Raw genomic sequence first — 21,019 nt, 5'->3', positions numbered from 1 at the left:
AAAAAATGTATTTGATGTTTACAATAACTCTATGAACCAGTGCAGCAGATTGTTAACTTTGTATTATCATTTCCCAACAAAACAAAATATATACATATACCTTATCTCAATTTTATCTTTCTATGAATGGAGACCAATCTTTGATTCTGTATATCCATAGTCAACAAAATTATGCAATTTCACATCGAGTGTTTACTTTTGAAATTAGTCAAAGATGGCCTAGTTAGTCCCATTCTTTAATTCCAAGGGGCCCAATTTCTAGAAAGGGTGTCCCAAAAAGTGTTTCATCATTCTTGTGGAGTATACTCAGTGATACAACAAAGAAAATAAAGGGAACTGAGACAGTAAGAGACTACTGTATACAGCAGCTCTCATATCAATTTTGTTGTCAATTATATTTGGAAAACATGATTTAAAAAATACAGTATTAAAATAGTACTTATCCAAGTGCAAATTTTTCTGCGCCCCAATTGAAGTTATGTCATAAATTTTATGCTGCATTTCTTTTCAAATTGCAAAAATCCTGAAAAGTCATGCTCTAGAATAAACCCTGCCTCCGAAATCTAAGAAATATAGCTAAATTCACATCACCAAATAGAATGGATTCTCTCATTTCCTTAGAAATATGTTACAAATTCAACCCAAAACATTTCAAAACTTCTCTAAAAAATTATATTTTCAATTTGTTTAAAAGGAAAGTATGTAAAAACAAAAGAATATTAGGCTTCAGTTTTCTAATTTTGCTTTCACATCTAGATCTTTGAGACAAATACTCCGATGGTTGTTACAGCATAACAGACATATATTTACAGCATTACAGACATATATTTTACAATTTAGTTTGCTCAAACAGAAGGTCTCTTGAATTACAGTAGAAGTGATTTCCTTACAGATTACGATTTTTGAAAAGAGTTCATATCTGTAAAGTAGTTAGTGCCATTCCATACCTAGTATTTTGCATTGAAGGTGCATCCATCCATTTCCCAGCCCTTGTGTCAAAACACTCAACTGTATTCAAATTTCTCACTCCATTAAATCCCCCAGCAATATACAGATTATTTCCCAATACACTTGCACCTGCACTACTTCTGGGTGATTTCATGGCTGGAATATTGTACCATCTCCCTTCTCGTGGATCAAACCTTTCAGCTGTATTTAACCATGACTGGTTGTAACCTCCAATCACATACACCACACCTGAAAAAAACATCATTAGAATTGTCATTACTGCTTGTGAACAACTCTGGATCCATTTACATGTTCAGGGAAATAAATGTTAATCTACAATACAGATACAGTGTACTAAATAGAATCATATGCAAGCAAGGTATATTTAGAGTGGGTAGGTAAGCATGTATACAAGGTGAAGTCAGAGGAGTGGGTAAGGGGTTTTGTTTATTGGCCCATGCCTAAATAATTATGCTGCAAGATGTTGTCCTCCTCTAGGTTTAGGGTTTTGTTGGTTGATGTGAGATTGCACTCTTGCTTTCATATTTTGCCCCTTTTTTCTAAGTTTCAGGATAAAAAAATAAATGTGGCAAATAGTAAATTAAAAACAAAATTGAAAGGTATTATCAACCTTCTTGCCATTAGATAATTTTTTATACTGGTAATAGGAACAAGTGGAGTCCAATTCAGATTGTAATCATACAAGTGATTAACAAAATGGGACAACTGCGAAGCGGGAGTCCAATTTGTCAATCACAAATATGATTACAGACAGAATTGGACAACAAGAAGTCCTGTTACCAATTAATCAAAACTGTTACAATTTCCAAAAACAACAAATACATTTAGGTCAAATATCTTTGGTAAAGACAATATTTTAAGTAAAAAAATTATCCATTTTGGAATTTCCTCAATTTTTTAGGATAAATGGTTGTTGCTGTGGTTATTGTGATTAATTCTGTGACTGGTGGATTTGGTTGAGTGGACTTAGTATGATTGGCCACTTCAACTGTCCAATTATAGGTGTCCGATTACAGCCAACTGTCCAATTACACTGTCCAATTACAGCTCTACAGAATGATTAGTGAAAAATAAAGCAGCTAATGCACCAATCACGTTTGTAATGATTTTGATGAAACAAGAAATCATAGAAGACATCATTGAAATACATCTACTTATTACACCATACCTTCCTTCTGGACTGTACCAAAATAAGCTCTTGGTTGTAACATGATTGTTACAGACAGCCATTCTCCACTCTGAGAGTCCAATTTCTCAACTGACATTAACCAATCATTTGAGAGATTTCCACACTCTCCACCAAATCCTCCAATGGCATACACTGTTTTTCCTATTGCCACAGCACCAAGATAACTCCTTCTTGATCTCATTGATGAAACCAATGTCCAGTTGTCAATCAGAGGGTCATACATCTCGACAGATGACAGATACCCTGATGTTCTGTTATAACCTCCTAGAATGACAGGGTGGGCATCTAGAAGGACAGCACTAGCTCCCATTCGTTCCATGTGCAGTGGTGATAAGTGACACCACTTATTTCCTGGCCATTCATAATGTTCTACTGAATCTAATATATTCCAGGAAGAATGGCCGCCAACTACATAGGTATGGTGTCCACTTGATGTCACGCCCATGAAAGTGCGCCCATCATTAATGTTCGCCAATGGCATGGGATCACCACACCTCCCTGAGATTTCCCATGTCCAGCTGTTGCACTTGGGATTGAAGCATTGACAGCTGTCTAACGTCATGCCGTCTGATTCTCCTCCAATTGCCAGCATGACTTCATGGCCAGTTCGCAATGAACGGTGTGAAATTCCAGGAAATTCATAAATATCTTGTAAATTTGAAGACTGCACAGTCTCTAGTGCTTTTAAAATAAGCTTCCGGCATTCACAACTGGCTTCCACAATGGAATCTCTTAGGATTCGCCTTAGAAAGTCAGGCGAAATCTTCATCAAACAGCATTGATTAATGAGTGAGGAGGCGAATGTTCGGCGCTTTACTGGAGAGAAGTTAAGCCATTTCAAAACGCCGCTGAACACTTCGTCTTCGCTTGACGCATTAAGAAACCTGCTATCTAACAAACACTTTAAGGATTCAAAGGGCTGTTTCAGGAACTCGTCGTGTTTTGCCACGTCTCCAAAGTGATCAACAACAAATTGATGAGCTGTCGCAAAAAGTTCGTGACAAGAGAGAGTTTCTGCAAGTGATCGAATACCCAAGCAGTTGTAGATATTTAAGGCACTGAGAAGAAATTCACAGCAAGCTTTTCTAACCTTCTCAAACTGGAGAACAGCTGACGCATATAAAAGTGAATGCACGTTACTTTTTTCTATTTTTAACACACCAGTGTAAATAAACTCTACCAGCATTTCGATCGCCGATGCGTCGATCTCGTAGAGCGCAACACGATGCTGTTTGCTCTCCGAGAGATTTCCAAGAAACATGGCTTTAAAATACGGACTGGAGGCCGCCAGGAGCACCCGATGAGCGGGAATTTCTCTATTTTCCACGCATAATAGGACATCACAGAGAAGCCCGTTGTCACGAAATTCAGCCAAGCACTGGAAAGCTTCGTCTAAACTATCACGGTTGTGGTAAACAAACGGTTTCGAAGTGATTTGCTCCATGGTTGAATGTATAGATCGCTGAAGAAGTAGAATACTTAGCCAGAGTCGTGAGGTTATGAGGATATGTTCGCTTCACAATTCACCGTCCCGACTTTGTTGTTGTATTCAAGGTTTCTCTTAGACATACAAACCGGCTCATACAGATTTAGCGCGAAACCCAAACAGGTGATACACGTCGAAATGCAATTATTTCGTGGCGAGTTAGGAAATTCCAATTTAAGCCAAAATTTGGCGCCGGCCATAATCATAAAAGCTAAATTCTAAACGATGTTCAAAGGTGATTCCTTGGCAAGAGTAACTATGCCCACTAACTATTGGCTCTCAAGTTACACGTATCACAAAGCGTACTTTGAACTGGTGGCTCTTTGCTTGTTTACATTATTCATAGCTCCAGCGTTCAACTGGAAAACAGTAAGATAGCTCGTGGTATTACAAAATTCTACGAAAATACAAAGGACAGTGCTACTGACGCTACTGGGAGTCTGCTTTACCGTTGTTGTTCTCGTCACGCAACACGTTCTCTCCCCAATCGACTAGTGTGGAAAGGGCGCATTGCGTGACGAGATTAAACAACGGTTGGCTACTGGAGGTGACTAAATTTCCACTCTTACTAAGATAGACTGCGTACTGCCTCGCCAATTGTCTCAATCAGGGACTATGAAATTTCAGACGGCCGACTAGTTTCGCACCCTCTGCGTCTTTGTTTTCGAAAGGCTTCGGAATAGCGTAAGTATAGCTGTATCCTCCCCCGCCAGGGAGAAACTCCTTGGCGGGGAAGGGGTGCAGCTACACGCGCGACTAGCATAGTTACTCTCGTGCATGCAAAGGCGACAGACACTGCACTACAGACAGTTCAAATTCGTTTGATTGAATTTATTGAGAATTATTCTCTTTACATTTATCGGAGCTTCGTTCGTTACCACCGTAGTTTTCTTTAGATCTTCATTGAACGTTTATCTCAAATTACCAAGGTATTCTACCTAGGAGCACAGTCAACGCATCGCTACTTATTATGTAACGTCACAAAAATGTTAGGCTTCGTTTTCCTCAACGATTCAATGAAATGCTGTGCTAGTTTTATCACATGTTCAGTTTTTCCTGTCAGCGCTGTTACAAGAATTTACCCTGATCAGGAGCCCCTGCCCTGATGATGTCAAAAACGTTTAGTTTGAATCTTTTAAAATATATTTTTCCTAACAAATAGCTCAAAAACTTCTATCTCGCACAAGTCCTCAGTTCAAAATCAACAGTCAACGATCCACAGCGCACATTCGGACCACATTCCGGACTTCGTTCCAGAGATCAGTCCTCGTCAACCATTAATGAAAGCAGGAAAAGTTGTCAAAACCATAACACTGCACAAGGCTATGCCAACCCCCTTAAGACGACACTAGTTTATCTTTCCTACATGTCCTGTGCTAGCTGTTAGATCGCAATCTTTCATAATCTATAGAGCTGTATTCAATGCTCATTTAATCCAAATCTGATTGATTTCTCTTCCCACCATTCCTTTGGTGCTCCGAAAGTCGTCTTCCCATGGTTCACTGTGAGGGTTCTTCTACTCTCAAGGTCAGTCCTTCCCAGTCTACGCTCACGTCATAGAAAGCGACAGTCTCGTCGGAAGGCTAAAAGACGTTTACCACAAAATAATCATTAAACTAACGACCCAAATTAAAAGGAAAAAATGTAACCAGACTTATGTGACAGAAACTTGAAAAATGCAAGAGATGACAATGGTTTTGATCTCCTTTACAATACGCTTTCTCCCGTCTAGAGTCCAATCGGAAATTAGAAAAGGATATTAGTAAATTCAACTTGTGCGATAGAGGCACAGAAACAAGATCCAACCTTCATTTTCTTGATGACAGCTTTGACTTTATCCACCATGTTCGGTTCCTTGGTGAGAACAAAAATAAATCCACCCCCTCCTGCTCCGGACATTGCTTGCCCTGAAAGGGAAGAACAACAGTTTAGGCAAATAACTGAACAATTCGGTCTGTAATCATACGAGTGATAACAAGATCGGACAACCACACGGCGGGACTCCGATTTGTTTATCACGAGTATGATTGCAAACCGAATTGGACGAAACGAAGTCTTATTAACAATTAATCATAAAATTACAATTTCCGAGAACAGAAGAATGGCCAAGTTATGAAAGAAAAGGGAAAATTTGCATTAAAAGACTGACAAAGTTTGTGATTGGTCGATATAAACTACAACTTTGAATGTGATTTGCTTATTGAACTATCCGATAACAAACTGTCCGATAACAAATTGGCGAGTGAATTAGTGGAAAATAAGAGTTTTTTAAAACCAATCACAATCGAGAAAATTGTAATTTTTATGATAATGAAGATTAAAATCACACTGAAATTTCAACATACCATAGCTCAAGGGTTCAACTGCTTCTAGTAAGTCCTTGATTGCCTTTGGTTCAGAACCTACGCAGTAATCAATACAACTAAGCCATTAAAACAAAGACGGAATGAGTACAAGTATTCCGACAAGTTTGAATGTTTAGCCACGCAATGATTTAGCACTGATCTATAATTTTCTCTGCAACATGATTATTTAGAGACATGAAAAAGCTATAAGAGGTAAGAAATATTGCATCTTCACAGGCCCACACTGTAAATGTACCTTCTAAATAACGTCACAACCATGCAGCTGAGCAGGACAAATACAAACACATAGCCGGAGAGGTTTGTAGAAAAACTTTTTCAAAACTATCCAGCCATTACTCGGACTCACCAGGTGCCATAAGTGCTTTTTGGTGTCGATAACATGTCCAGCAGGCGCCAAACTTCTCGATGTTCCCTTCGAGGAAATTGACAAAAAATTAACAGTGAAAGAGCATAATAAGGCCAAAGCAAGGGATCTACAACTAGTTATCACAGCTATTCTTGACCTTGGGAGATGGCGTAGTCTGACCTGTAGCAAAATTACTTCAGAAGCAAGGGGGATGAAAGAAACCTACCTTCCCTCAACGCTTTTGCAGCCTCCTCCGCGTTGTTTATCAAGTTTCTGGCGTTGTTTGTAATCTGTGAAAATCTTGCGTACCAGTTCCTGACGACATTCTTTCAAGGGAAAAATGTTAGTTAAAAAAAAAAAAGAAAAAAATTGAGAGATCTTAAATATTGGAGTGCTTCAATTTGCTCTCTGATTGGCATAGAAAATGTGCACTCCTCCCAACCAATCAAATTCAAAACTACAACCAGTCGCGACCGGCCATTTGCGTTTTCCCGCGCTTCAGTTTGCTTTTTTTTTAACTATGAATTCTCATCAGCTCCTCATGATAGTTGCCTTTCCTCTGATTGGCCGTTACCTCTTCCTTACCTGTAACAAGTTCTTGGCGAGCCGTGTCCTCCCTGAGTAAAAACAAACCAATCTTTTTGTGATTTCATCAACGGTCTTCCCACTAAGCTCCACTTTTTCCGTTTCTACTTTTAAAGGTAGGGAAGCCTGAGACCGAGCGATTTTGAAACCTGGTTTTAGTCCCCCTACATTGTCTTGCCAGCCGCCGCCCGTAGTTAACATCTGTTCCACGATCATCACGGCGTGAATCAGTGAATCCATGCTGGCTGTGCGGTCAGTTACGCGTAAAAGCGCAGCCAGGATAACTCCTGCCAAAATACTACTTGTGCCCAGGCCACTTCCTTGAGGAGCGGTCGACCAGGTGTGAAGCTCAAAGCCGGCTTGATATTTTCTGTTCAACTGTTCGGATAATTTTTCGCTCGAGGGAAGAATTACGATATCGAGTAAACAAAAACAAGCTTTCAAGAGGGCGCCTAAGGACAAAAAAACAAAGAAAGGAAACAAACAAATTCATATTGTTAGAAAGCTATGGATAAAAAGATCAAAAACAAAATAATTGACAAAGCTTGAAAAAAAAAAACATTTCTGTTCGCACTAAATAAGTACATTACTCAAGGTCCAACTCGTTTAGGGGTGAAATACTGGTGGGTCTAAGAAGCCGAACTTTGTGCAGTTAAACGGTCCATTTCCAAAAAACGAAAACCAACGGTCGTTTCGATCGCCTCTTATTTCAGTTTGGATATCTGAAAATCCAGCGTTTACTAGTCGACCTCAAAGACAACGTGCCACAATTCAATCACGTGTATCGGGAGCCTCTAGTTCAGGAGACTGGGTAATCATGGCCTCACCCAGTGTATTTAAGTGAATCAACTCATGTGATATTATTAAAAAAAAAAAGGCATTAGGAAATTTTTCTCAGTAGCCCTGAAATGACATCTAATACTTTACACTTACATTTTTAAACATCGAGATTGGGACTTGTTCCAGCAGTTGTCCTAACTTTACTTTTCTTTTGATGATGGTCTCAAGATTTATACTCCTGAAATATTACGTGCATACCCTAGCACGATTTTTTATCACCTTTTACTAAGCAGATGACATCATACCTGGGGCATTTGGCTGGGTGTAGTTTTCTAAATGCATTAATTCACTGCAAACGACTCGAACACTGTGTTCTCCTGAATGGATCACCAGAACAATTTCAAGCCTAAAGATTGAAATAAATAAATTGAATCGCGCTGATCGAAACAATTTATTGTTGTAATTGTCAAATTAAACTCTGCATTTTCACATCTTGACAAAAAGAATGGATCCAAAACAATTCCCTTCAAACAAGCAAAAGCATTTACATTGTCAAAAATTCAGGCTTGGATGCGAAGGAAAAGTATGCACAGGGAAGGGGACAAATTGACAGCTAAAAAGTTATGACATTGCCTCCACTACCTATACTGTACTATACTATACTGAAATTGTACAGTATACAGACAGAAGACAGGATTAACAACAAGCAAATTTGCTTCGGAGACCCAAAGATAAATGCATTTGGATTGTTTTACTGACTCACTTGCTTATCTTCCGCACTTTAACCTTTGTGACTTTCTGAAAAAAAAAAACAATTACCCATTAAACTAAAGGAAAACCGCAGAAGCCTCATATTTAAACGCGTTGGGTTGGTTCGAGTCTCGTCCGGTTCATTGTGCTTTGTTCTTATATAACAGACTTCTCTCTAAGAACCCATCTCTCCACCTGGGAGAATACCTGGGCACCAACGAACTTCTAAGAAAGCCGAAAGATACACTAGGGAAAGGGAAGAGGGGGTGGGGGAGGGTTCCTGCGAAGGAGTAGTTACAATTCCCTGTCAACACGCGGGATTGTTTCCAAATTATTAGCTACCAACATTTACATTCCCATTGAGCCCCTTCACTTAACCTATCGAATGACGAGGGACTTAAAATACTATATTAAAAACTATACAGCGGTAAAAGAAAACCCAACCTGTCCATTTAGTTTAACTGCAACATTCAGCACCGCTCCTCCCTGTTCGTAGGTAATTGGAGGCGTATCACTCCATCCTCCTGAGAGGTCTATTCGCGCTATTAAAAGAAATGTCTCGCAGTCAGTAAAGAACTGCCACTTCGGGCTGCCGATCATTTTTCAACCAATTAGCATGCGAGAAGGCCCTCATTACAAGCGCTGCAGAATGCGCGTTTCTCCGCTGGCGGGAAGATTTGAGACGAAACGGGGAGAGGTTTTCGGGATCTGGCATGATAACATTAGCAGTGCCAGACCCCTTACAGACCTCTCTTCGACTTACGTTGTTCAAGGCCTCATACTTTTCCGTGTGCGAAGACACGCTCGTGCCCAAGCGCCTGCTCACAGACTATCAACCAATAAAAGAACAGGTCTGAGTCGACGTTACATTAAAAAGAACACCGTTTTTCTAAGCGGCCATCGCCCAAAATAGTCAAAATACAAAGGCCTTTGAGAACAATAAGTTTCAATTTGAGAGTAACCTATGCGTAGGTTTTCAAAATGGCACTGACGGTTACTGCCTAGAGCCATGGTTCTTTTCAAGATCCGCCCCTGCATTTTAACACCATGATTACTGCAAATACTACCCGGTTCAGACCCTTCACCCTTCATCTCATGATGCATAGCAAAATGAACATCTGGCTTAAAATTAGTCTCCCGTGATTAGTGATTAGAATTTCGTTTGGGAAAGCACGTCTTTCCTAGAGATTTTAAACGTAGTCAACAGATGGTTACGGGCACAAAGAGGAGACCAAAGAGGGACAAAAAAAGGCATCCAGGAGAAAGCATAACAACAGCTGACGTCGGGAATACCTAAATGAAAGCTTCGCATACCTGGTGCCTCTGCAATAACCCAGTGTCCCTTAGGAACAGGTTCGCAGCATTCCGTCTGGAAAAACTGACACAAAAAGGAAAAAAAGGAAAAAAGTTAGATTTCGAACATAAATTATACTTGAGTTTCGGGGCATTTTAACCTACTTTCTTCTATTAATAAGGGGTTGAGTAACACACCTGTCTGGCCGTGAGAACTGCTCTTCTTCTCAACACTTGCTCGGCCCCCTCGTAATGCCGCGCCGCTCGTATCAGCAAATGAGGTCTGATCAAAATAAAGTGGTCAGGACAGATAATTTGCAAAATCAACGCTTTCCAAATTGCAAATCAAAGCGGCATGCAAGATGCCTATGACATAGGGGCCTTATAACAGCCTAACTCGCCAATGAGTTCTCTGTAGCTCATCGGTACAGCATCGAACGCAAAGTGGGAAAATCGGGGGTTGGAGTTCTCATTAAAACTACGAAGGAGGTTTGCTTTTATTTTAGTTTTTGTTCTTTGTCTTGTTTTTGTTTTAAGGTCTGTTTTTTAACTTGTTCGTTTCTTTGCTCATTTGACGAACCAACTCAAATTTGCTATCTTGCATAAACATCTCCACTTTACAATACAGGATATATCCTTCATATTATTATGTTGTAAATTTACCTGTCAAGCCATTTTGATCGTTCTCGGGCAAGAGCTTTTATTCCTAATGAGATTTCTCCTTTCTGTACGTGAAAAAAAAGAGATACGTTTCCGATATTGCTGAAACATCGCCAAAAAAATATCAAACTTTTTCGTTGACGCTGACTCAGTAAAAATGACAAGAATACACAGCGTAAGTTAATTTAGTCACATGACGATCTTCAGGGTATATAGTTAAGCCTTCATTGCTTAATTTACGGTGTAGTTTCAACACAGCGTTGGACTGGCAGAGGATATTATTCATTACACATACATCAAGGAGTTCAAAGGCGTACATCCAGGATTCATTGCGGGCCGGTCCACTTCTCAATCCAGCCCTCTCTCCTGCCATTGCACCCAAGACGTCAGCAATACAGGCCAGAGTTCGTGCAGCCACGCCTGGGGAAGTGGCGCTCGACGCAACTGGGGAATAGAAACAATAAAATAATTGAAGTCAGTAATCGCTCTGTTAGAAAATTAGGCGACACGAACGAGTTAACAGGAAGCATCTTTACTTTGAGATCCTTTTCCAGAAAATTATGTTAACAGAGTCAGTTGGAGGACTACACAAGTTTCGAAAACGCAGAAGTTTGATCGGTCATCTTGGAGTTTTCTATTTTCATTCACCAAAAAACAGCAACAACAGATCGCTCCAAGTTGGGAGTATGTGAACAGTTTTAAAATTAGAAAAAGTTTTCAGAACACCGTATATCACAATGTTTCATCACTTTCAGTATAAAACATTACTTTTATAACCTGGAGGAAGGATCACATGCATCTTTGGACACTCCAAGCTGCACTTGGCCATAAGCTGAAGATTAAGTTATGTGTACCTTCATCCAGAACTTCCAATATCTGCATTGCAAATCCTTCTTTCCCACAACTTTTGAAGAATGGAACAAGACAGTTGCTCTCACAATTCTTCAACGTTTCCTCCGCCTCAGTTTTTCCAATTTCAAACCAGAGTTTTTTTCTCCAAGCAAACTCTGCACTCATATCGACGGCATTTAAAATGTCCTTTAACGATAACCGCAGCGACGAACGCCACCTGATATACAAACAAATACCAAGACCAGTTTTGAGAAGAGAAAGTGTTTTATAGTTCTGTAACCTTTCACAAGAATGCATCATATTAAAGGAAATTGCGATATATCTGAAGCTATTCCTCATATCAGAAATCAGTGAAGAGAAACGTCTCTTATCGCCAGCCGATCCCACATAACTTAAAATCTTCCTAATAAAAGATAATTGCAGTTAGATTCGCACCTAAACAGGGGTGTCAATAACCTTTTTCCATAGGCGGCTGTAGAGTATGCTCGCAGGCTAAACAGAGTGCGGAAAGTAGTGATAAACCACCGGTAACCGGCTGTTATTGAAGCCTCTGACTAAAGTAGATGTGATATAAGGTCTAACTCTTTTAGGCCTCTTAAGCCTTACTTGTGATGCACCCCCCTCCCCCCAAAAAGGCATCTGGTAACCATCTCTTTCATTTTTCAAAACCTCTCACCTCTAGATGTTACCTTCCTTATAAATCTAAGGATGCACCGCGAGTCAACAACCCACCTGTTCAGTACTTGTCGATCAGGAATGTCTGAAACTCCAGTGCTCGCCAGCCAAAGCATGTCATCTTTACCAGCATCTTCCAGCAGAACGTCAAACGGGCGAACGACTGGAAACAGCTTGGCATTGTAGAGACTTCTCTGCTCTTCTGGCTGAAGAATTAAGAGGAGCATATTCACTTTTGTATAAGTTTACGAAGTACCTTTCGAAAAGATACATGTATTCCTATTTCGGAATTCTAGCCCTTATCTAATGACTATTCATGGAATTATGGGGAAGATACTCACAGACAGCAAGGGATATACGTCTGAAAACTTATTTTCATTGCTTCCTTTATTCCGACGAGTGAGGGAAACACTCCTTAGCTCGTAAGCTGTCAGACGAAAGTTGAGTAATGATTTGAAGGCTACTGTACATCAATTTATCCTTCCCATAAAATCGTATTTTATACGAATTTTCCACTTTGTTCGACCATGAGTTTTACGATATGTTTGATTCTGGAATCTGAATACCAAAACGGTGAAAAGGTGAAGTAAAAATGTCCACTTATTCATGTGAAATAGCCAATGCTTAACGTGATCTCGTACCACACCGATCCAGACTTCCTCAGGGTTGATTCCTGTTCCTCCAAACAACACTTTCCAAGGCTTGTTGCAATATGAACTGTTAGGCGATGAAGCAGGTATCTGAAATATCATAATTGATTAAGTCGCATATCAAAAAGAGCTTTTAAGAGTGGCACAGACTACACGGGAACAGTAGAGGGGAAGGGGACGGCCACACACTCCGCTGGGATGACACATTTCTCACCTGAAGCTCATCATGAATACCAAACACCACTAGAACCCTCTGGGATTCTCCTCTCAAACCTGGTAGAGACACCTTGTAACCCAGAATACACAAATCATCATGAAGAACAGTCCCTGGAGGAAGGCTCTGTAAGAGGAGGGAGCAAAAAATTGAGGTATATCATCAGCTTTCTTTGACAGCTTGCACTGACTCATTTTTATCCCTGAGTAAAGAGAGAGGCGCTGGGAGATGTACTGCGTCTTCTCCAAGAACACATAACAATGATGCAACAAGGTCTGGAACCCAGTCCTCTCGGTCCCGCGGTTATGTGGGTAACCGTAAAGTCGCTTTCACACAACTTCGTTATTCGAAACATTTTTCTTTCGTGTACAGTTAACATATTGTAACACTGACCTTAAAGTCAGACGCAGCAATTCCTGCCAACACTGATCCCGATCCAAAGCCTAAATTTCCCTAAAGTGCAAATGGACTTGTAATTAAAACTGGGACAAAGTATCAGAAAATAAAACTCAAAGACAGAAAAAAAAGGTAAAGTATTGGAAGAAGAATCAAGAAAGAAGTCCACGATTACATTGGTTTTGATATTCTCCGCTCTTTGATTGGTCAAGAAAACATGCATCAACACCCGCCCCCCCTCCCCCCCCCCCCACCAAAAAAAAAAATGGAAAAGCTATGTTAATAATCAATCATGACTTGTTCACCCACGTTTCCCACACTTTAGGCGGTTTACTTGTATTTACTATGACTCCTTGTGTTATTTTTCCCTACCGCATTTTAGAAATTTGAAAAAAGATTACAGACATGCATGTACCTGTAAGTGACAGTGAGATACAACAGACTCTTTCCCGACGTTGACCCCGCCTTCAATGATAGAATTCACGACGACAGAAGAAAGATCCACATTCGGAGTTACGCCTTGGTTGTTCTGTAACCAAGAAAAGAAAAGTAAAGAGTCTAGGAGGGGGAAACAAATTGGACCGTACACGATATTTTCTCAATAGATAATTTGTAATCTTGTAACACCACCTTTAAATTTCTTTAACTTTTTAGACCATAACATCAGTATGCAAGTTCTCCATACTGCTCTGTATACATTTCTCATGGTACCTACATTTGCCTCTTACAATCAAGGGCTTCTTGAGTCTACGATCATTTCCTTTTTTTTGTCACGACCTTAATGTTTGATTCAGGGCTGACACCGTTAGGAAAAACTACAAGCTTATCACTCTTGGAGTTGATGGGTGAAAAGCGTGAGCCGCGCGAAGGCCTGGGGAAATGTAAAAGAATGAAGAAAAAGCTTCTTTTTCTTGTTATCGTTTTGCTGCTGAACAGAAAATCGCAAAAAAGCTCTGACGCCACAACTTACACATTGTAAAGGATCTATTTGATGAAATTGTACCTTGTGGAAACAGACATGGGTGTGCACGCAGAGTTCAAATGGGCCAGTCGTAGAACTGGTAATGCTTCCACGCATCTGTCTCCTATAGCATTCCGCTGATGGCTGCATGTAGTCAAACTCACCCTTTTCGATGACAACTTAATGAAAACGGAACAACATTTATTGTTTCCAATAAAAACCAAAGTTTCACAAACTGAAATTTCCATATATAAATGGAAAAGGTGCTGAAATATGGGGCTTTGACGTGTAGATGAACCTATTACCCCCCAAAAGGGGCTCTAATGTGTAAGATGAAATGGGACTTACATGGGGCCCTGTAAGCATGTTCTGCCCCTGGTACACTGTACATCTACTCGTTCACAGTTAATTTCTTGTAGTCAAAGCCTGATTATGAATATTGTCAACATGGGTAATCGACAGGTCAATTATAAAGTACCTCCTTTCAAGGAGACTCCTCTCAGAATCTTCCACAGCTTAGCTCTTGCACCTCTCATTAGTGCCATTTCATCCTTGGAGCTGCATTCTGTCCCCATGGAAGTACTGTGGCCATATGATCCACTTCTTTCACCACAAACAAAGTCAGACTCAGTAACATCCTCAGCCAGACTCAGAAGAATGTCAAAGAACAGGGACAGCTATTAAAGCGCAAAGGATTATCAATGTCATGATAATAACACCTTTATTGACAGAACATTTAATTATAGGCCACTCATTTCCATAGTACAAATGCTCAGTGTGAAATTTGGTAACAACACAAATTAGTATTACACTCTTCACAATTCCTCTATTAGCCCTGAAGGGATTATACTTGAAATGTTAGCTTCAGAAACTCTTTAAGGTGGCTAATTTACACTATCAACTCAGCTGACAAAACCGAATTATTTTTTGAAACCCCTCCTAATGCAGCACCACAGTTTGTTTGGAAACCTACCCCCTAATTTCATACCTGTATGGGTTCTGCTCCAGTGTCAAGTCCATAATAAGTACAGGCATCAAGAGGTGCATACACATGGAAACTTAGTATTTTCTCAGCTACTGGGATATTAATGTAAACTACACCACTGACCTGTAAAAGGAACAAATCAATTGGGGGATAATTAAAATCAAAAGTAATGCAACTCTGAGGAATACCATTCAATTCCCACAACGAGTAACCAAAACAGAATTTCTCCTCACAAAATCAAAACAATATCAAGCAGACATGTGTTGAAAATAAAGAAAGTATTAATTATGGAGTTATTAGTTGATCCAATATCAAATTATCCAAAAAAACATTATAAAATTGCTAATAAGATCTTGTGTGGGGGGGGGGGGGGGAGGGGGAGGATTCTTGTGAAAATTATATTTTAGAACCTTATTGTCAAATGGACTGACACTACAAAATCAAGCACAAAAAAACCCAACCCCTTTACTCACTCAGAGTGCTCAGATTTGGAACAACCCATTTAGTAAGTAGCTATAGATACCTCCTGGAGTAAGTTTCTATAATTGGAATTGGCTGCATATAATAGTTCACTCTGATCAAAGGAAGATATGTGACATTGATTGTTGCAACTATAAGAGACAGCAGATGGTTTGGTCCAAAGAGGTTTAGACCAACACAATATTAAAAGTAAATGTAGCCTACATGAATATGCGCTATATAAATATTTATTTACCAAGGGAACTTTGCCATTTTCAAGTGTGCAGGTTTTTATTATGTCAGAAGTTCCTCTGAAGATGATGTCTTGAACTCTGCCCTGCAAATGAAAAAGTTAGAAATAAATGGTTCAACCAGTAAAAAAAAAAGGAAAGAAAGCATTTCTTTCCATGAAACACAAATCTCTAATAAAAAGATGGCATTCATAGTTAATTCAACTGACTGGGATTAATATAGTGCAGTCATGAAAACATTCATGAATGATCAAAAGCTGGGCTTAGCACTAAGCTTAATAGGGAGAGCATTGGATTACTGTGTAGAGAGGACAGAATGGTGAGATTGTGTCAGTGGTGAGCTAAGTTATAGTTTGTAGTGAGCTTCAGTAAGTTAACTATGCATAATGGCTGTATTGCCTTTAGGAGTCAATCCTTAGTACGAGTATTATATGTTACTGTTTGGTTTGTCGGAGTAAACTGTTCTTTCTGTGGGTTAAATTATACCATAACACTCAATTATACCCATCACACTATTTGCAGAGAATGCATTGTGAGTGATCTCTTTCTGTCCCAGCAAGTCTAACCCTGCCACATTCCAACCTGCTTAATGAGTGAAAACAATCAAACTACAATTTATTAAAAAATTACAAGCCAGGAAACAAGTGTATCCCTAGCCTTCATCAATATACCTCATCTCCAAGCTTCACAACACCATGGTCTTTTGCATATTCAACATCTCCATGAAACAGCAGCATTGCAATACCATCTGAAAACTGCTTCCAGTTTATCCCTAGGCATCAATTGAAAGAATTGAAAGATAACAACAATGCCAAACAAACAATTAATACTGACAATACACATTAACCTGATTATAATTTTGGCATTAGAGTGATAAAAGTGACAATACTCAATAATAAGAAGGTGACATTGTCAAACAAGATAATCAAAAAATGACTATGATGATGGTGGTATGATGGTAATGATGATAATGATGATGAAAGCAAGCTTGCTCCCTAATTCAGCAAAAAACCAAATGATTTCATACTTGTATCAGGTGAGACAGTCAACATCATATCTGTGCTGCAGACCCACACTCCAGGGGGAGCATTCACTGACAACTGAAAAGAAATTTTAAATATTCATTTGTTTACAAGCTAACTTCTTAACTATATATCATATTATAAGGAGAAATAAGAAGCTAATCACTCCTAACTTGATCTAAGTATAGATATAGGATGATTCCTAATAAATATACCTTGTGGGAGACAACGTCAAGCAGAAGGTCAAAGTTTGAGACAATGCAGTCACATAGATGCTCTTTGGATTCTTCTGTGTGTTTGCCTGGTAAAGTATTGAAGAACCGTCCACAAGAACTGAAAGGAAAGTCTCGACCCTAGAGACCAAACATATTTTTTACATCTCGAGTCAACAGTTATCTATAATAGCAGAGGAAAACAATTATTACTTTAATTGAAATTGAATATTAGATTCTTGCAACCAATGAATTATGACTTTATTAAATATCAAATTTATGTACTTGTAAGTTGAAAGAATTGTAAAAACAAAAGGATAAAATTCTGCCACGACACAATACCTACATGAATACACAACTTCATTAGTAGATAAGTAAAAACTACTTGATTCTAACATGTTTCAATGCATTGATTATGTGATCTGACTCAGAAGTAACAGGGTCCAACCAGTCATCTGAAGAAACAAGTGAATTCACTTTAACCTACAAATTTCTGAATTAAAAAGATATGAAGTAAATTAAGTACCCACCATGTGCATAATAAGAATGTTGGCATTGTCTAAGACACTTAGAGTCAAAGTCTAAAAAATAAATAACAATTAATCAGTAAACAGCTACTTAAAAGGAGCAGGAATTTACAGCGTATACTTAAGTTTTCCAAAAAGTAATTAGACTTTACCAACGTGTTATCTGAAACTGATGGTAATAACAGGCTAAAAAGGAATATTTCTGTAATGTTATTTTGCTTTCATGGCAAAATTGATGGTCAAACCTCAAAAATCTGCTGTATTTCAGTCTTAACACAAATTAAAAACCCGACATTTAAAAGGTAATTTAATTTTACATCTGACTGATTTTTAAATAATATGGCCTAATCAAGATAACACTAATAATTAGGTCTATTCTTCTTCAATGAATAGCGCTATGTTTTGGTTGTCTGAGCAAGAAACAATACATGCAAACATGGCGTACATGGGAGATTACATGATTGATAGTCGGATTGACAGGCCTGCGTGAAGTTACGCATGCTCTCTTTCTCTTTTCTAGCTTATTTGCATTTTCCCGTGCGACATTTTTCAATGGGTGCGATTCCGTAATGTACCAGCAGTCACTAAACTAATTTTTAATGAATCATAATTACCACATTACCTATGGAGGATACAAAAAATTTGCAGACAGACAAGAAAAAAAAGGATTACAAAATTAATACAAATAAGTCTTTACAATACCCGAGTTGTTATGATAATTCCAGTGTTATGGAATGTGCAAATGGAATACGCGGAAGAAAGCACACAATTAAGGAACGTGATAATCTGATGCCATCAAGGGTATTATAGATAGCCTTGGTTGATGCTGCATGTTCAATGAAAGTTAGTCATCTCACATATAAGTTTTCTCTTATCACTTATCCCGTTAAATGATTATCAGAGCAATTAAGCTTGACTCACTTGGTGGTGGATAATAATTGAGCTCTGAAGTTTAGATTTCATACATGTACATGTAGGCCTTAAAGCCAGAATCTCCAAAATATAGATGTAAGGTTTAGTTATTATTTAAGAAAGGTGCTATACAGGTAAATATTTGTACCTCATAACCGGCTTTTGCACTCAGATGTTCAGTAACAACAAGCAATGCATTTATGGTGGCCCCACCACTTCCTATACGAGCCTTAGGATCTTCCAAGGTTAGAAGCAGTACATCTTTATCAAGGAAACCTTTATTCTGGTGAATTTCAAGTTCTGGTGAGAAAAAAGTTTCTGTCTTTTACAAACATATCTTGCTCTTTTAGTCCCCAGGCCTTCTGATTAGGGCTTCAACCATACACCAATAGACTAACATTCAATTTCAACATGGTATAATCAATTCTGCTTTTAGAGAGAGGCCTGAAAAAAAATCTGACACTATCAAACACCTGTATGATTCACAAAAAATTTTTCATTATTAAGGGGTTTTAGGATCAAGTGGACGTGAGGATATTTTTTCCTCTCTACTGGCGAATCTTATGCAAAGCTGTTTTTTCTCAGTTTCAGTTCATTTGTTGCAGTAGTGTCCAGAGGTAAACTAAATTAAACTGTGACTTTACTTTCATATCTTAAGGGAGGGCCACAAGTTTACCAGTTCTTAACTTTAATGTGTCACCCTCGGAAAATTAAGTTATTCGTTCATTCATTTGCATTAAAACTCATAAATCCAGCTGGTTTTCAGCAGGACATGACTAATATCTACAGTACAATATCGAAAGACCTCAAAATTCACCAACAAACACATATCAGATCGATGATATGCATTCAGAGATAAATTGGAACCACGAAAGCGTCAGATTTCAATTCCCCTCCTGAGTGAAATTAATTGAATAATGACTATTAAAGACCATTAAAAATGGAGACGAACTGAAATAAGTGTTGTGAACTCTATCATGTCTTACTCTCCGACAAGTCACGCCAACGTTGCTTGGTTTGCATCAACCCGCCTGTCTCATTACCCAGCTCCAGAAATAAAACAACTGTATACAATATTGCATGAACTACCTTTCTGGTAGATGTGAGCACCGGTTTTGCTTTGACAAGTCAAGACGATTGCCGTCCATTGCTTCCGTGCTTCACCACCTGCAGTAGCCATTACTCCCTAGCGCCTACTCGTTAGGCCTGGGTTCGAATTTACACTGATGCACGGGGAAGGAACCGGGGAGATAGCACTAAAATTCGGGAGGAAATGGACTAACTAACTATATACATGTGAGGTGTATGTGATACCTCTTTTTCAAGAGAAAAATGATGATTAATCATATCGATAACAATACTAATTACAAGATCAGTAATAATTTTAATGATAAGGTAATGAGTAAGATGATGACGACGATGACAATAAAAACTGATAACAAAAATCATGATAGCGATGACGATAATAGTTACAGGGGTATTCATAAATATTTAGTATCTTCGGTATATAGGTTTCGGTGAGCAGAATAGACATGAGGGTTTTAGATAATAGCGTAAAAGGGTGCTTTTGATCGACATGGCAAATCCCTGAATTGAAAAAGGGGAACGGAAGAAAAGGGAAAAGCATGCAAAACGCCGGTGGAAGATCACGACAGAGCCTCAAGACAGCTGATCAGTTGGACGAATGTCGTAAAGGATGTGCATTAAGGATATTCTAAAGATCTAAGGTGACAGCACACAGGGTTTAGGAATGATGGTTCTTACGGCTTACGGTTAAAATATCGGCCAGTTTACGGCTAGCGGTTAAGTTGTTTTCGTTGCTACTGAAAGGAAAATTTTTGTTGTTAACTTTTTTACGACTCACAGTTATTATTTGTCAATTTTCAGGCCTTTTACAGCTAATTTTTTAATTCGGTTAACCGAGGGTCTTAATGGGGTTAACCGCTAGCCGCTAGGCGAGAAAGATGACGATTTTTAACCATTACCTGTTAAATGTAAAATTTTTCCTTTGAAACCAATGGGAGAAAAATAACCGTCAGCCGTTTACCCCATTGAGACCCTCTTCACACCATCGAGACCCTTTTTACCCCATTGAGACCCTCTTTACCCCATTGAGACCCTCTTTACCCCATTGAGACCCTCTTCACACCATCGAGACCCTTTTTACCCCATTGAGACCCTCTTTACCCCATTGAGACCCTCTTCACACCATCGAGACCCTTTTTACCCCATTAAGACCCTCTTTACCCCATTGAGACCCTCTTTACCCCATTGAGACTCTCTTTACCCCATCGAGACCCTCTTTACCCCACTGAGACCCTCTTTACCCCATTGAGACCCTCTTTACCCCATTGAGACCCTCTTTACCCCATTGAGACTCTCTTTTCCCCATCGAGACCCTTTTTACCCCATTGAGACCCTCTTTACCCCATCGAGACCCTCTTCACCCCATTGAGACCCTCTTTACCCCATTGAGACC

The 21,019-nt window shown here is 39.1% G+C and overlaps 2 protein-coding genes across 2 annotated transcripts; both read right to left on the bottom strand.

Moving 5' to 3' along the window:
- Positions 1–22: 22 nt before the first annotated feature.
- Positions 23–3,908, bottom strand: LOC131775431 (kelch-like protein 17). Its single transcript, XM_059091540.2, has 2 exons — positions 2,138–3,908; positions 23–1,197 (listed from the first exon to the last, which is right to left on the bottom strand). The coding sequence occupies exons 1-2, from the start codon at positions 3,600–3,602 to the stop codon at positions 914–916; spliced, it is 1,749 nt and encodes a 582-aa protein (XP_058947523.2). The 5' UTR covers positions 3,603–3,908; the 3' UTR covers positions 23–913.
- A 552-nt stretch (positions 3,909–4,460) lies between these two features.
- On the bottom strand, positions 4,461–19,740 carry LOC131775432 (L-fucose kinase). Its single transcript, XM_059091541.2, has 29 exons — positions 19,630–19,740; positions 18,689–18,840; positions 17,632–17,682; positions 17,105–17,242; positions 16,895–16,967; positions 16,539–16,639; positions 15,873–15,953; positions 15,161–15,280; positions 14,651–14,849; positions 14,215–14,351; positions 13,627–13,740; positions 13,209–13,268; positions 12,816–12,941; positions 12,593–12,691; positions 12,009–12,157; positions 11,279–11,493; positions 10,720–10,868; positions 10,428–10,489; positions 9,963–10,047; positions 9,786–9,849; positions 8,916–9,013; positions 8,485–8,519; positions 8,027–8,127; positions 6,942–7,393; positions 6,583–6,682; positions 6,357–6,422; positions 5,990–6,046; positions 5,451–5,551; positions 4,461–5,227 (listed from the first exon to the last, which is right to left on the bottom strand). Exons 1-29 carry the CDS (start codon positions 19,718–19,720, stop codon positions 5,144–5,146), a joined length of 3,360 nt encoding a protein of 1,119 aa, XP_058947524.2. The 5' UTR covers positions 19,721–19,740; the 3' UTR covers positions 4,461–5,143.
- Between the last annotated feature and the right edge of the window lie 1,279 nt (positions 19,741–21,019).

The sequence above is a fragment of the Pocillopora verrucosa genome, chromosome 3 (assembly GCF_036669915.1).
Source record: "Pocillopora verrucosa isolate sample1 chromosome 3, ASM3666991v2, whole genome shotgun sequence".
NCBI lineage: Eukaryota > Metazoa > Cnidaria > Anthozoa > Scleractinia > Pocilloporidae > Pocillopora > Pocillopora verrucosa.
The sequence above is the reverse complement of the archived record's forward strand: the minus strand, read 5'-3'. Positions and strand labels throughout refer to the sequence as shown.

Excerpts from the sequence above, each read along its gene's own strand:
- LOC131775432 (XM_059091541.2), bottom strand. The coding sequence starts at position 19,720 with ATGGCTACTGCAGGTGGTGAAGCACGGAAGCAATGGACGGCAATCGTC. Across the intron at positions 10,048-10,427 it reads CGATCAAAATGGCTTGACAG|ACCTCATTTGCTGATACGAG; the intron begins GTAAATTTACAA and ends TATTTTGATCAG. Across the intron at positions 8,520-8,915 it reads CAGTTAAACTAAATGGACAG|AAAGTCACAAAGGTTAAAGT; the intron begins GTTGGGTTTTCT and ends TTTTTTTTTCAG.
- LOC131775431 (XM_059091540.2), bottom strand. The coding sequence starts at position 3,602 with ATGGAGCAAATCACTTCGAAACCGTTTGTTTACCACAACCGTGATAGT. Across the intron at positions 1,198-2,137 it reads TGGTACAGTCCAGAAGGAAG|GTGTGGTGTATGTGATTGGA; the intron begins GTATGGTGTAAT and ends TGTTTTTTTCAG.